Source organism: Dreissena polymorpha, chromosome 9 (assembly GCF_020536995.1).
Source record: "Dreissena polymorpha isolate Duluth1 chromosome 9, UMN_Dpol_1.0, whole genome shotgun sequence".
NCBI lineage: Eukaryota > Metazoa > Mollusca > Bivalvia > Myida > Dreissenidae > Dreissena > Dreissena polymorpha.
Window position 1 is genome coordinate 49637854 of NC_068363.1, and position 16634 is coordinate 49654487.

General features: G+C 36.7%; 1 protein-coding gene across 1 annotated transcript in view; it reads right to left on the reverse strand.

The window, feature by feature from the left end:
• LOC127846487 (leucine-rich repeat and coiled-coil domain-containing protein 1-like) overlaps window positions 1-16634 on the reverse strand; it is a 283849-nt gene that overhangs the window by 20950 nt on the left and 246265 nt on the right. Inside the window, exons 19-23 of the mRNA XM_052377759.1 lie at window positions 15932-16006; window positions 13911-14010; window positions 7494-7582; window positions 6610-6684; window positions 634-747 (exon numbers count right to left, since the gene is read on the reverse strand). Of these exons, the coding sequence (XP_052233719.1) occupies window positions 634-747; window positions 6610-6684; window positions 7494-7582; window positions 13911-14010; window positions 15932-16006 (453 nt within the window). The remainder of the gene's footprint in view (window positions 1-633; window positions 748-6609; window positions 6685-7493; window positions 7583-13910; window positions 14011-15931; window positions 16007-16634) is intronic.

Genomic DNA, 16634 nt, shown 5'->3' on the forward strand with positions numbered 1-16634 from the left:
TCATGGTTGAGGCCATTATGCCTACCTGGCTGTCATGGTTGAGGCCATTATGCCTACCTGGCTGTCCTGGTTGAGGCCATAATGCATACCTGGCTGTCCTGGTTAAGTCTGTTATGCCTACATGGCTGTCCTGGCTAAAGCCATAATGCCTACCTGGCTCTCCTGGTTGAGGCCATAATGCCTACCTGGCTGTCATGGTTGAGGCCATAATGCCTACCTGGCTGTCATGGTTGAGGCCATAATGCCTACCTGGCTGTCCTGGTTGAGGCCATAATGCCTACCTGGCTGTCATGGTTGAGGCCATAATGACTACCTGGTTGTCCTGGTTGAGGCCATAATGCCCACCTGGCTGTCATGGTTGAGGCCATAACGCCTCCCTGGTTGTCCTCGTTGAGGCCAAAATGCCTACCTGGCTGTCATGGTTGAGGCCATAAAGCCTACCTGGTTGTCCTGGTTGAGGCCATAATGCCAACCTGGCTGTCATGGTTGAGGCCATAATGCCTACCTGGCTGTCATGGCTGAGGCCATAATGCCTATCTGGCTGTCCTGGTTGAGGCTATAATGCCTACCTGGCTGTCATGGTTGAGGCCATAATGACTACCTGGTTGTCCTGGTTGAGGCCATAATGACTACCTGGTTGTCCTGGTTGTTAGTGCGTTCCTCTGCTAGCTGCTCCTCAAGGCTCTGTTGAAGCTTAAGACTTTCCTGGCGACACTTCTTGATCTCCGTGTCTCGCTCCTCTACCCCCTGAGAATATGAAGAAAATAGATGGTATATGTTGATTGGCGATGTAAAGAAAATCATATGATGTTTGATGATAGGCAATGTATAGGAAACAGAGGGTATTTGTTGAGTCACAATTTTTAGGAAATATAGGGTTTATATTTGTTTACTGGACATGTTTGTGAAATGTAGGGTCTTTATAGATTGGCAATGCAAAGGATATCAAGGGTATTTGGTGATTGGTAATGCATAAGTAATAAAGGGTATATGTAAGATTGGCGAGGTATTGTAAATTACAGTCCATTTAGCTTACTTTTTGATTAACTTTCAAATATATGTAAAACCAACCATAAGAACCACATGATGCCTCATCAGTATTGAAGCACATGATATATAATTACAGGCATACAAGACAGAGACATGAAACAAGTTCATAATGTAATTATTATGCATCATTAGACCACTACCATTAGTATTGCTTTTAACTATCTCTGAAAATCCTTTTAATTCACAATTAACCTTTCTTTGAACACATCTTTATTAATTAAAGTATGCTTCATTTCAATTAATGATAGGCTTAAGGGATATGGCAAAAATTACTTTCATTACTGATCTTCAATTACAAGATAACCCTAAAAATAACAAGGGCTGTTTGTAAAACATGCATGCCCCCATATGGGCTCTCCGTTGTAGTGACAGCCATTGTGTGAATATGTTTTTTGTCACTATGACCTTGACCTTTGACCTAATGAGTTGCAAATCAATAGGGGTCATCTGCTAGTCATGATCAATGTACCTATGAAGTTTCATGATCCTAGCCATAAGCGTTCTTGAGTTATCATTCGGAAACCATTTAACTATTTTGGGTCACTGTGACCTTGACCTTTGACCTAGTGACCTGAAAATCAATAAGGGTCATCTGCCAGTCATGATCAATCTACCTATCAAGTTTCATGATCATAGGAATAAGCGTTCTTCAGTTATCATCAGGAAACCATTTAACTATTTCGGGTCACCGTGATCTTGACCTTTGACCTAGTGACCTCAAAATCCATAGGGGCCATCTGCCAGTCATGATCAATCTACCTATCAAGTTTCATGATCTTAGGCAAAAGCATTCTTGAGTCATCATCCGGAAACCATTTTACTATTTCAGGTTACCATGACCTTGACCTTTGACCTAGTGACCTCAAAATCAATAGGGGTCATCTGCGAGTCATGATCAATGTACCAATGAAGTTTCATGATCCTAGCCATTAGCGTTCTTGAGTTATCATCCGGAAACCATTTTACTATTTCAGGTCACCGTGACCTTGACCTTTGATATAGTGACCCGAAAATCAATAGGGGTCAACTGCGAGTCATTTTCAATCTACCTATCAAGTTTAATGATCCTAGGCATAAGCGTTCTTGAGTTATCATCCGGAAACCATTTTACTATTTCGGGTAACCATGACAGTGACCTTTGACCTAATGACCTGAAAATCATTAGGGGTCATCTGAGAGTCATGATCAATGTACCTATGAAGTTTCATGATCCTAGGCATAAGCGTTCTTGAGTTATCATCCGGAAACAACCTGGTGGACCGACCGACAGACCGACCGACATGTGCAAAGCAATATACCACCTCTTCTTCGAAGGGGGGCATAAAAAGCATTCTATAACAAAACAAAATATCTCATAATAGATAAAATGTAAAGAATATATTAAAGACTTCATAGGTACAAAAATGGATTGTAAAATGTCAACACTTGACATTTTAGTTAATATTTTGAATAAACCATGACAAGACACAGGTGCAGTGTTGAAGATAAAAGGAGACTGTTTCTTTGATCACAAGCACATTAATAATGCATTTCTTAAAGGATTCTGTTCAAATGTTTTTGTCTTGTGCAATCTCATAAGTAAGCTGCAATCACGGGAAACCAGGCTTAACCGATTTATGCCTAGTGGACTCTCCCATCGTTCTTAATTGGATCAATTAATTTTCAAAATTAGGGATGTCTAGTATATTTATTTGTATATTTAGAATATTTCTTACAGAAATTCCTTTAAGCAAAGAGCGCAGACCCTGATGAGATGCCGCATCATGCAGCGTCTCAATAGGGTCTACGCTGTTTGCCAAGGCCTTTTTTCTAGACATGTGCATGAAGTATCGTACCAGATTAGCATATGCAGTCACCACAGACTAATTAGGGATGACACTTTCCGCCTAGGAAGGATATTCATTTAGAAAAGACAACCTTTACACGAAAAAATTCCATAAAAGTTAAAAGTGAAGTCCCTGTTGAGCCTGTGCCTGACACACAAATATGACATATGTTTCACACATGCATTACACCCCATTTGTCCAGAGACAAACTCATATCTAACCAGCAAAGACTAAAGCATCTGAACATTCAGGTACTGGTTATGGTCAAGAGTTTGAGCTACCAAAACAAATTTTCTTAATCAACAGGAATGTAAAAACAGAAATATGTATGAATTATTGAAAAAAAAAACTGTGGTAAAATTACAATTTTTTTTATAAAAAGTTTGCTTTTTGTTGTAAGATGTTACTAGGTTAGGTCTTATGCTCTTTATTAAATAACAAAGAGGTTAATTTTGGACATACAAATGTACAAACACGTTAGATACACATGGACTGCACAAGCTAATCTGGGACGACACTTTACGCATATGTATTAAACCCCTTTCGCACAGATCGAGAATCATATATATAAAATATATATATATATATATATATATATATATATATATATATATATTTACTTTTTTACATGTTCGCATTGAGATATGCCAAACAGGTAACTAACCTACTGTCTGTTACGTATTTGGCTGTGCACAAATTTACAAAAACTCAGCACGCACCATCATAATTGAATACTAACATGATATACTACAAAATGAAAATGCAGTCACTTGTAACCTGTTGTTATCTCAGTATAAACCCCACTAATGATTGCTTAAAAGTTACCTGGTATATTGAGAAATAATAAGATTGATTCTTTTATATACCAATTAATCCAAATTTTAATGAAACCCAACCATCCCTGGTAGATGATCTGTACATTATATCCATTAATATAAACTGTTGCATTTCTCTTTAAATTAATAATGATGTGATCATCTGGTTTCAGAATAACATTAATTCAAACTAGCAGAATATAATACTTAACCAATCCCCTAAACACTTTTTGCCATTGTCAGCAATGTTCAATTACCTTTAAGCCATTTAGTTTTTTTTAATATTTTTGTACTGAAGAAAATAATCTGAGTGCAACAAGTTTCAGGGTAGAACAAGACACAGATGTGTCTGCACCATAGTTTTAAATATCAGACAAATTAATCGTCATAAAACCCTTTAACCTTACCCACTCAAAAGTAAAATAAAAACGGCTTTTGCAACCAGCATATAACCAGAACAGCTAGCCTGCGAGTAACTCGGAGTCTGTTCAGGTTTTATGCTGTTTGCTGCTCATCAGTAACTTAGTGTTGAAAATGAAGCCTTTCAAACTTGAATATATTAAGAAAGGACTTAAATCATATATGCCAGAATTTTTCAGGTAAAAATTGGGACATTCGGGACATTCCATTTAAAATGTCGGGACATTTTGACAAAAAAGCAGGACACCTAATACGATCAATCATGCCACCTTTACTGCAGTCAGAAATCATTATATTACTTACAAAACCTCATAATTTCTGGCAAATGTTGGCTATAAATGTGTTAAAGAATTTCATGAACACAGATGTTCTTAATTTTCCGGAAGTAAACACACATGTGCACTATGCTGATGAATCCATAACGTGAAATCTGGTGCATGCCTCTATTTGTATTCAATTTCTGACAGAGGCATGCATAATCGTGCAAGGCGATGTACGTGCATCGAGCACTGTTTTTTATTTAAAAAATCTTCAATAAACTCTAAATAAGATTGATGCAATATGTACAAATTATTTTCTGAAAAGCAGTCAAAAACTAAAGTTAATTTATTTGAAACATCAATGTGTATCGGTAAGCCCTCAATAGTAATAGTATCTTTGGACTTAAATTTGGCCTTAAAATACAAAAGCAGTCTTTTTGACTTCACTACGATGCATCTTTGGCTAGCAATATGCCACCCCTATCACATTAAAACACCATGATGTGAATTCCTGATAAAATCAATCATTTGACGATAGATTTCTGATAAGGTGTCAAAACAACACTGGATCATGTGACTAGTAGAAATGGGTTGTTAATAGGGGGCAATACAGGAATTAGCGATGGTAACTAAAGCCAGACGGAGCTTGAATAGCGACTCTTAGTGTGACATTTTAGAACATATGTCGTTTTTTACAAATGTTGGGACAAATTGTGTCACATCGGCACAAACACCCCAAAAGTAGGACTGTCCCGCCAAGATCGGGACGTCTGGCATGTATGCTTAGATTTATTTTTGATTTTCTAAGGGACCTAAAATGTGCATTTCTGAGTGGCATAGTATACCTCTTTAACGCAAATGTTCACCTGCTTTATTTTAAGGAATCACGTATGCTACTTAATTGCAGGTCAGAGTCACTAGTTTTATGCTCAGGGACTATTAAAATTGGATAAATTTAATTATATTCAATTAATATATTCAATACACTAACTGAAGCAGAAATGGGAGTTGTTGCATCGCAAATCCTAACCATAAGTTGACAAATGGATGAGTACTTTATATAAACTACTAAATAAAAAACCCAGCTAAAATCTAAGTAGCCTGTGTATTTTGGTCAAAGTTGGGGCAGAAATGTGGCTTCATTTTGAATCTCAATTACTATATATTTTCCCAAATAACTGCCAAACATTCCCACTTGAAAATTACACTTAATATTTTTAAATTCTCATCATTCAGTTCATCTCCCTATCCCACTCTATGAGTTAAACCTAAACATATATAATATGTCATAAATACTTTAAAGTATTCAACCGCGATTGATGAAAAATAAAAGTTCTAAAATACCGTTTTTTTTGCTATTATTAACTTATATTGATGAAAATATCACGGTATATTAAATTACTTGAAAAAAGTTGTTACGTTTTCATATTTTCAGTATATTCAGTAATACATTTTACTGGGTACAGGTACCAGGTAACTACCAGTTAACTATAAATAATACAAGTAGCTTGATCATGATCATCACGTGGTAAACCCTGGAATGCAAATTGTGCATGCATAGTGAATTTTATATATTTTATATATAAAATGATCAATCTACTTAAACTATTTATAGTGTGTTTATCGTTATGTCATCTATCTTCGCGATGTACTTTCTATTTCACATCGCAAAATTGTATTACCGAATATACTGAAAATATGAATTTTTTTCAAGTAATGTTATATACCAGTCGTGATATTTTAATCAGTTTAAACTAATAATAAAAAACACACAGTATTTTAGACATTTTTTTTTAGTCAAGCGCAGTTGACGGTCCCTTTAAAACTCTCATTTTAAGTGTATTTGTAAACAAAAACCCCATTTAATTTCCCAAGTTAAATCCAAACCATGCCATTTTTACCTGCTAAAGGATCTGGGGCTCATTCCAAAAATGAAACCCACAGGTAGCAGGAAGGTATTGCCCTTCATGTGAATGTTTTCAAACTGTGTTACCTTATTACTGCTAAATAAGACAATCTTAATTTAAATTAAACTTATTTGTCAACAATATAATTACATTTGCTTATTGCAACCCAGACACTCCCAAGTTAATAACCTCAAGTAAATATTCCCCTGAGTACTTAACACAACTATGTTAAGTTGCATAAATAAAAGCCCAAAATATTGTAAAAAGTACCAAAATGATCAAAACCTTAGAATACAGTTAAAAAAGACGAAAAATGAAGACACTTATAAACCTCTTTCAATTTTCTTATCGTCTCAGTTTGGTCCTCCAGCATTTTTGTTTTGATCTTCAAACCGTCTGCTTCACGCTGCAAGAATAATTTAACATCTAGTCAATATTGAAACATCATAACCATAAATTAATTTGAACTATTGATATATTTGAATGGGCAGCGTTCTGAGAAAACTGGGCTTAATGCATGTGCGTAAAGTGTTGTCCCAGATTAGCCTGTGCAGTCCGCACAGGCTAATCAGGGACGACACTTTCTGCTTTTATGGTATTTTTAGTTTCAAGGAAGTCCCTCCTTACCAAATATCAAGTTTAGGCAGAAAATGTCGTCCCTGATTAGCCTGTGCAGACTGCACAGGCTAATCTGGGATGACACTTTACACATATGCATTAAGCCCAGTTTTCTCAGAACACGACTCATATATTTAAATAATTGTGCAATACAAAAAGAGATATGCATGTAAGCTACCAGCACACAAAATATCTCCATCCATGAGAAACTAAACAGTTATTCTATTTAAACCCTTTACCACTTAGATATGTATATTGATGCATTTGTAGTCCCTTAGGAAGTTATATTCATTTAAGACTTATTTTACTAGATTAAATTTTTAAGGCTTCATTTTCAACACTTAGATACTGATGAGCAGCAAACAGCGTAAAACCTGAACAGACTGCGAGTTACTCACAGGCTGTTCTGGTTTTATGCTGTTTGCACTAAGCCATTTTCTAATTATTTGAAACTGTCTCAGGAAAAATGAGGTTATGCATGTGCGTTAATTATTATCCCAGTTGGAGCATGTGCAGTCTGCCCAGGCTAATCTAGAGTGACACATTCTGCCAAACTCCTAACAGAACACCACACAACGGTGGATGCCAGGCTGCTACCTCAAGTTGCTTCTTCAGAATGGAGATTTCTGACGTCTGGGCCTCCAACTTGGCCTGCAGACTTCCCCGATCCTGGGCCAGGGACGCTCCTGAAAACATACAATCATGAGGAGTTCTTGTTTCTTCATGGTTTTGGAAAACAGGGGCCGAATGCATGATTGTTAAGTGTTGTCCTAGATTAGCCTGTGAAATCTGCTCATGCTAACCTGGGATGACACTTTCCGCTTTTATGATATATTTTGTTTAAAAGAAGTCTCAACTTTGCAAAAAAACACTTAAGATGAAGTGTCATCCCTGATAAGCCTGAGCGGACTGCACAGACTAATCTGGTACAATACTTCATGCACATACATTATGCACAGACTAATCTGGTACAATACTTCATGCACATACATTATGCACAGGCTAATCTGGTGCAATACTTCATGCACATACATTATGCTGCACAGACTAATCTGGTACAATACTTCATGCACATACATTATGCACAGGCTAATCTGGTACAATACTTCATGCACATACATTATGCACAGGCTAATCTGGTACAATACTTCATGCACATACATTATGCTGCACAGACTAATCTGGTACAATACTTCATGCACATACATTATGCACAGGCTAATCTGGTACAATACTTCATGCACATACATTATGCACAGACTAATCTGGTACAATACTTCATGCACATACATTATGCACAGACTAATCTGGTACAATACTTCATGCACATACATTATGCACAGGCTAATCTGGTGCAATACTTCATGCACATACATTATGCTGCACAGACTAATCTGGTACAATACTTCATGCACATACATTATGCACAGGCTAATCTGGTACAATACTTCATGCACATACATTATGCACAGGCTAATCTGGTGCAATACTTCATGCACATACATTATGCTGCACAGACTAATCTGGTACAATACTTCATGCACATACATTATGCACAGGCTAATCTGGTACAATACTTCATGCACATACATTATGCACAGGCTAATCTGGTGCAATACTTCATGCACATACATTATGCACAGGCTAATCTGGTGCAATACTTCATGCACATACATTATGCCAGTCTAATCTGGTACAATACTTCATGCACAGGCTAATCTGGTACAATACTTTATGCACAGGCTAATCTGGTACAATACTTCATGCACATACATTATGCACAGACTAATCTGGTACAATACTTCATGCACATACATTATGCACAGACTAATCTGGTACAATACTTCATGCACATACATTATGCACAGGCTAATCTGGTACAATACTTCATGCACATACATTATGCACAGGCTAATCTGGTACAATACTTCATGCACATACATTATGCTGCACAGACTAATCTGGTACAATACTTCATGCACATACATTATGCACAGGCTAATCTGGTACAATACTTCATGCACATACATTACGCTGCACAGGCTAATCTGGTACAATACTTCATGCACATACATTATGCTGCACAGGCTAATCTGGTACAATACTTCATGCACATACATTATGCTGCATTTTCCAAGATCAAGTATTTATCATTTTAATTTTCCTCATTTTCAACAGTATTTCGATCATATCAAGAGTTTCATTTAACCAACTCACACTTCTCTTGGTAACATATTGCACATATATTTCATGAATAATTACGATTGTTTCTGGCAACAGTCCCACTAAAACAGGAGATTAAGTTGTACAACAAACTTCATGACTTATCAAGTAATGTTACTGGTAAGGATATTCTAGGCCAATAACCTTGCATGTCCAGCACTTGACAAACTGAGCATGACAGCCATATCAAAAGACAATCCTAACCCAATAATAATTCAATACGTGCTTAATAATTGCTTGCATTTACATGTTTGTGTTTATGAAACTATATTTGAACAAGAACTATCACCGTCATGCATGACGTATCCTGTATGCTGCATTCATGGTTCAAACAGAAATCTCAAACCTAAATTCAAGCACTTTTCAAGGACTTTTCAAGGCCAAATTTTTATTTTCAAGGCCGAGAACCGTATGTTAGTTTCCTTTAAAAAATGCATTTTCCATTTGCTTGGATTGGTCTTTCTTGTTTAAACTTTCATCAAAAGACACTGAGTACGGTCCACTTATAGAACTATCAAGTACAGTTTTGAAATGTTCAGCTAGCCCAAAAACAGCCACATACGCAGTCTTGCAGTCTCCGCAAGATTTTTTTTTGCTATGGTACTGTCATGGAACATAACCTGAATAACTTTGTAATGTTTTTATTGGAATGGAAGGATTGATGTGTGCAAACGGTATGCAGTACCCACAATACTTCCGCTTTCAACATATCATTTTTTGTAACAAATTTATCTGCAAGTTTGATACTGCTGCTGATGGTTGGGAAGGTCCTGGAATTTAAAGATCTTCTATCTGCACACTCTCTGTGGCTGTGCCTTCCTGGTTTGACACAGATGGGCTGTTGTTGTTTATGTCTGTTTTAGATTTAACAGTTTTAACAATAGTACCTTCCTGTTTCACAAACAACATGTAGCAGGAATCCTGTTTGCTTCTCAATTTTATGTCTTTTTTGTGGGTTTCCCCTTTCTCGTGGCTTTTCAAAGCGCTTTCCCCCATCACCCCGACATCAATGGTCTTCATTCAGACCCGACAATGTGCTTTTCGAATGTCATTTGTTTTCTGTACCCAGGAATATTCAGTCAACCACCCTGGTTGGAAACGACGCTTCCCCATTGCTGCGTTTTCAGTCGCGAAAATTGATCAGAATGGAGAACCTCTGACGTAGTACACATAATCTGTGACGTAGTACACATAACGTTCGTACTCAATAGTGTACCAAACTTATATGTCGTACTCAACTTTTTGCGCGAAGGAATTTATTATCAATTTTTGTAATATTTCTCTTTATATTTAAGTTTATTATTTAAGCGATGATAAAAGTAATTCTGAGCAGAAATAAACATTTTCAAGGCTTTTTTACATGAAATAAGCACTTTTCAAGCACTTTTTCAAGGCCAACCTTAGTTCAAGGGCTTTTCAAGCCTAGGACTCGTTTTCAAGCACTTTTCAAGCCCTGTGCGAACCCTGGCATTGTAAAAACCTCTAAATAAGATCTATCTACCTATGAAGTTAAAGTTTATAATTTTTCAGTTTTTGAGATATGCTCTTGAGAATATATAAATACAAACAAGAGATGTGTTTGTCAGAAACACAATGCCCCCTATTGCGCCACTTTGAAGCCATAAATTTTACCTTTGACCTTGAAGGATGACTTTGACCTTGACCTTTCACCACTCAAAACGTGCAGCTCCATGAGATACACATACATGCCAAATATCAAGTTGCTATCTTCAATATTAAAAAAGTTATGACCAAACTTTAACGATGGTAAAAGTTTTAGGAAAGAAAAATACAATGATATTTGACCTTTGACCTTGAAGGATGACCTTGACCTTGACTTTTCACCACTCAAAATGTGCAGCTCCGTGAGATACACATGCATGCCAAACAATATACCCCCGATCTTTCGATCCGGGGGCATAAAAAGATAACTGTTAACATATGGGAGCAAGAATCATACAATGGGGGAGCAAGAGTGATGGTTCTTGTGCACTGCACATCCTATCAAAAGATCTATATACCTATGAAGTTTCAAGTTGATATTACTTTTAGTTTTCAAGATATGCTCCAGACTAAACGTAAACAAAATTTAACAAAGGGTAATAACTCTAAAAACTAGGGGAGCAAGAGTTATGTTTATGGTGCAAAGCTCATCATACAATGAATTCTACCTACAAATGAAGTTTCAAGTTGACATCTCTTATAATTTTCTAGATGCTCTGGAAAAGAAATCTGAAGAAGGGTCAAGGACAGTAGGACAGAAAGATTGAAAGCCTGAAACCATGAGACTCTCCTTTTACAACTTTGTTTTGCATGAGGTTTTATTATCATTGGAGTTTATAAAAGAGCAGAAAACTTTTATTCTAAAATCATTTGATATTTGTCGGATAGACCTTTTCAATGTGGATTAAGCGTAAATAATCAATGAATCACAATACTGATATTGATTTTACTTAAATTTACATAAATACTCAGAATCAACCAATATTTCGCAAAATATTTTGTAAAATAAAGTTAACCGATTAGAAAGTTAAATAACCAGATTAAACCAAACAAATGATAGATTATCAAACCAGTATATTAATGGAGTAGCTCTCAATATCTGCATAGCCTCAATTATTGCACAATATAAGTGACATTTTAATCTTTAAATTCTGCAGAGATGGCAGCCAGGTTTTTCATGTGTTACAAGATGACATTTGGTGACATTTTCAAGAAAGCTTTGAAGACAGGACCACACTGTGAGACTGACAGCAGTTAATCTGGCTATTCCTGATTATTCCAGACCCATAGTGTGATTTTCTAATATTCGTATGCAATAGCTTCACTGTTTGAGTTATAGCATTAGACAGTAAAACAATCAGTGTACACTGCAACTCTTACAATGCAGTTCGCTGGATTCATGGATCACCATGGATCATATCTGGATTGTGATATAACTTGTCAATCCAAAAAGCATGGCCAAGTCTTAATGTTCACGAAAAATGGTTAAAAACAGTCCTCGTGTATATGTCTAGTCCTTGGTAATCCATGCCAAAATTAGACCATATGTACATTATCACATCATTCTTTCTTGTGGAAAGCATGGGCTTTAATATTTGAATGCTTCATTAAAAGGCAAACAATATGGTCAAAACTGGATTTAAAACTGTTGGATTACACAGAATATTTAAGTTGGTATACAAATGTGGTCCACAACTGACCTGCGACATATTGGTCATCAGGATATAATGGACTGTGAAATAGCGGAGTTGCAGTGTACTATTGACCAAGGATATTGTGTGTTTGTTTTGATTCATAATTGATGTTGTTGGTCCGTTCTTGCCCACATTTATCGGCAGATGAAAGAATACAGATTTCAATCCTACTTCCTTATACAATGAAGATGAAAATAGCCACAATTTAATTAATTTGCACCCTACAGTGTAACATTACAAGTGCTAAAAGTACTTCTCAATCTCTTAGAATACAGAAAAAGCAGCAAAGGATTTTAGCAACAAAACAAAAAATTGAGCATTAATGGCTTATGTCTGCTGGAACCTTGGTCTACCAGATAATGAGTGCATACAGAGGAGTTTGTTGAAGCGAATGTAGAAGTTCAGGCATGGTCGCACCCAGACACTGTTTAAATACCACAGTATACATTATTAAAGTGGGTTTTTTTTGTGGCAAGAATTGCAGAGAATGTTACCATTCATAAACTCTCAATTTTTTCTGCTTTATTAAATATGTGTCATCAGACAACCCCCCCCCCCTCCCCAATTTTTAAATAAATGTCCTTCTCTTTATCAAGATGAAAGCACACTTTGAAAAATTGTATTTGGTTAAAATTTGATTGTAACTAGAAATGTATCACAGACATTAATGCCTCAACACTACATTTTGGACACACACTTAATCCAAAATATAATCCACAGTGTAGAAATGTGTCAGCAATTTTGAATTATATCATTGATATATCATTAGAAGAAAATGTCCTAAAGAATTTAAATTAAAGCATTTAATGACAAACTTCAACACATGCCAAAATCTGTGAAAAGGCCCCTTTAAACTCAGCTACGATTTGATAAGGAAATATAGTGTGACAAAGTTTCATGAATATTGGCCAATAAATGTGGCCTGTAGAATCTTTACTTTTTTAAATGTTGATAGACATGTGCTAAAAGTTGACGACAATGTCATCACAAAAGCTTACAAGAGCACCTGGTATACAAGTCAGCTATTAAAGTAAACAGATTGTTTGACAACCAATTGAATGTTGATTGATTGAGCCTCAAGTAAACAGATTGTTTGACAACCAATTGAATGTTGATTGATTGAGCCTCAAGTAAACAGATTGTTTGACAACCAATTGAATGTTGATTGATTGAGCCTCAAGTAAAAAGATTGTTTGACAACTAATTGAATGTTGATTGATTGAGCCTCAAGTAAACAGATTGTTTGACAATCAATTGAATGTTGATTGATTGAGCCTCAAGTAAACAGATTGTTTGACAACCAATTGAATGTTGATTGATTGAGCCTCCCTCTGTGACAATGGGGTTTGATGGATGTTCGCAAAGTGTTGTCCCAGATTAGCCTGTGCAGTCCACACAGGCTTTTCAGGGACAACAATTTCCGTTTTTATTGTATTACATGTTCAAAGTGAGACTCTTCTTTACAAAAACCAGTTTGAGCGGAAAGTGTTGTCCCTGACTAGCATGTGCAGACTTCACAGGCTAATCTGGGACGACACTAAACGCACATGCATTTAAACCTATTTTCGAGGGTAACTCAAATGTATTTACTGACCCTGTTGTGCCAGTTCTTGCTCCCACAGTTTCCTCTCGGCCCGCAGCCCTTCTATCACAGACTCCTGACCATGGACCTGGGACTTCAGCTTAATGTTGTCCTGTTGTAAACAAGGCACAGATTGTAATATTATGGTTTATGACCCTTATATTCAACCCTTTACCACTTACATATTTATTTTGATGCATTTGTAGTCCCTTATTTACAGAAAGTTACATTTAATTAAATACCTTTCTAACTTAATTTAAGTTTCAACGGCTTCATTTTCAACCCTTCGATACTGATGAGCAGCAAACAGCATAAAACCTGAACAGACTGCAAGTTACTTGCATGCTGTTCTTGTTTTATACTGTATGCATATAGCCACTTTTACTTTGCTAATGAGTGGGAAAGGGTTAATGTCCCCGTTCACAATATTTTGTGAGAAATGCTTGTGTTGTCTATCTCAATAAACCAGACAATAAACCTTTATATCTGGCATGTGCTGGTCTAAAATTGATCAAGAGTTTCGCGGTTGGAGATATATGCCCCTCGCAAAAGGGCTTTGAACTAGCGACCCCAATTTAAATAGGGGTCATCTACTGTCCAAGGCCAATGCGCATGTAAAGCATCAAGCCAATCGGTCAATTTGTTGATGAGTTATTGATCGTAAACAATTTTCACACTTATTGTAACAGTGACCTTGACCTTTGACCTAGTGACCCTAATTTCATTAGGGATCATCTACTGTCCATGGCCAAGCGCATGGTAAGTATCAAGCTAATTTGTCAATTAAATGACGAGTTATTGATCAGAAACGCTTTTCCCAATTATCCTGTCATCTACTGTCCAAGGCAAATGCACATGGGAAGTATCAAGAAAATCGGTGAATCAGTTGACGAGTTATTGATCGGAAAATATATTACTCTTAATGTGTATCAGTGATCTTGACCTTTGACCAAGTGACACGAATTTCAATAGGGGTAATCTATTGTCTATTGTATCAACCTGTGAAGTGTAAAGCCATTGATCAATTCGTTGAGGAGTTATTGATTGGAAACAATTTTCACACATAGTGTGATACTGACCTTGACCTTTCACCTAGTGACCCTTATTTCAATAGGGATCATTTACTGTCCAAGGCAAATGCACATGTGAAGTATCAAGCCAATCGGTCAATTTCGTTGATGAGTTATTGATCGGAAAAGATTTTCACACTTAGTGTGATTGTGGCCTTGACCTTTGACCTAGTGACCCCAACTTCAACAGGGATCATCTACTGTCCAAGGCTAATGCACATGTGAAGTATCAACCCAATAGGTCAATTGGTTGACGAGTTGTTGATCAGAAACAATTTTCACTTTTATGTAGTATGATGCACATATGAAGTATCAAGCCAATCTGTCAATTTGTTGACGAGTTATTGATTGGAAACGAACTGGTCTACCGGCAGACAGACCGTCATCCAGCACAACAATACAAGTGTAATAGTGACCTTTCCCAATTTTAACAGGGATCATCTACTGTCCAAGGCTAATGCACATGTGAAGTATCAACCCAATAGGTCTATTGGTTTACCAGTTATTGATCAGAAACAATTTTCGCACTAATGTAGTTTGATAGTGACCTTGACCTCTGACCTTGTGACCCTTATTTCAAAAGGGACCATCTACTGTCCAAGGCCAATGCAAATGTGAAGTATCAAGCCAATTGGATGAGTTATTGATCGGAAACGAACTGGTCTTCCGACAGACAGACCGACACCCAGCAAAACAATACAAGTGTTAAAGTGACCTTGACCTTTGACCTAGTAACCCAATTTCATAGGGGTCATCTACTGTCCAAGGCAAATGCACATATGAAGTATCAAACCAATCGGTCACTTTGTTGACAAGTTATTGATCAGAAACAAACTGGTCTACCGACAGACAGACCAAGGGACATCCAGCAAAACAATATACCCTTTCTTCTTCGAAGAGGGGCATAATAATGAGACAGGCCCACTTTTAAATATGATCACTCCACCACCACCCAGCCCCTACCTGTTTGAGGAGCTCCAGTTGCACCATCCTCTTCCTGGCCTCCTCTACATGGGCCTCTAACAGGGACACACGCTCCTGTAGGGATACAACACGATAGATAACAATTCTTCTTTTCTATGACATTTGATTCAACCACTGGGCCCAAAATGCAAACCAAAGCTATGTGTGCATTTAAGCTCCAAAATAACATAACAACAAGAGATGTGTTCGTCAGAAACACAATGCCCCCTTTTGCGCCGCTTTAAAATAAATTTTTTTTTTTGACTTTTGACATTGAAGGATGACCTTGATCTTGAACTTCCACCACTCAAAATGTGCAGCTTCATGAGAACACCACTTTGAAAATGTTTGTTTTTTGTGTGTTTTTTTTACCTTAGACCTTGAAGGATGACCTTGACCTTGAACTTCCACCACTCAAAATGTGCAGCTTCATGAGAACACATGCATGCCAAATATCACGTTTCTATCTTTAATAATGCAAAAGTTATAGCCAACGCTTTGATAGAAGTTATGAGCATTTTACTATAACTACGAATTACGAAAACTATATACCCCCTTTTCTTCGAAAGGGGGCATAAAAATCATTTCTAATACTCTCATGTTGTGTTTGCATTAAAGAAGCATTTTGGGTCACCCTAAAAATTGTCATAACAAAGTCGTACACTATTGATCTAAAACATCTGTGTTTTTAATCAGACGTTCA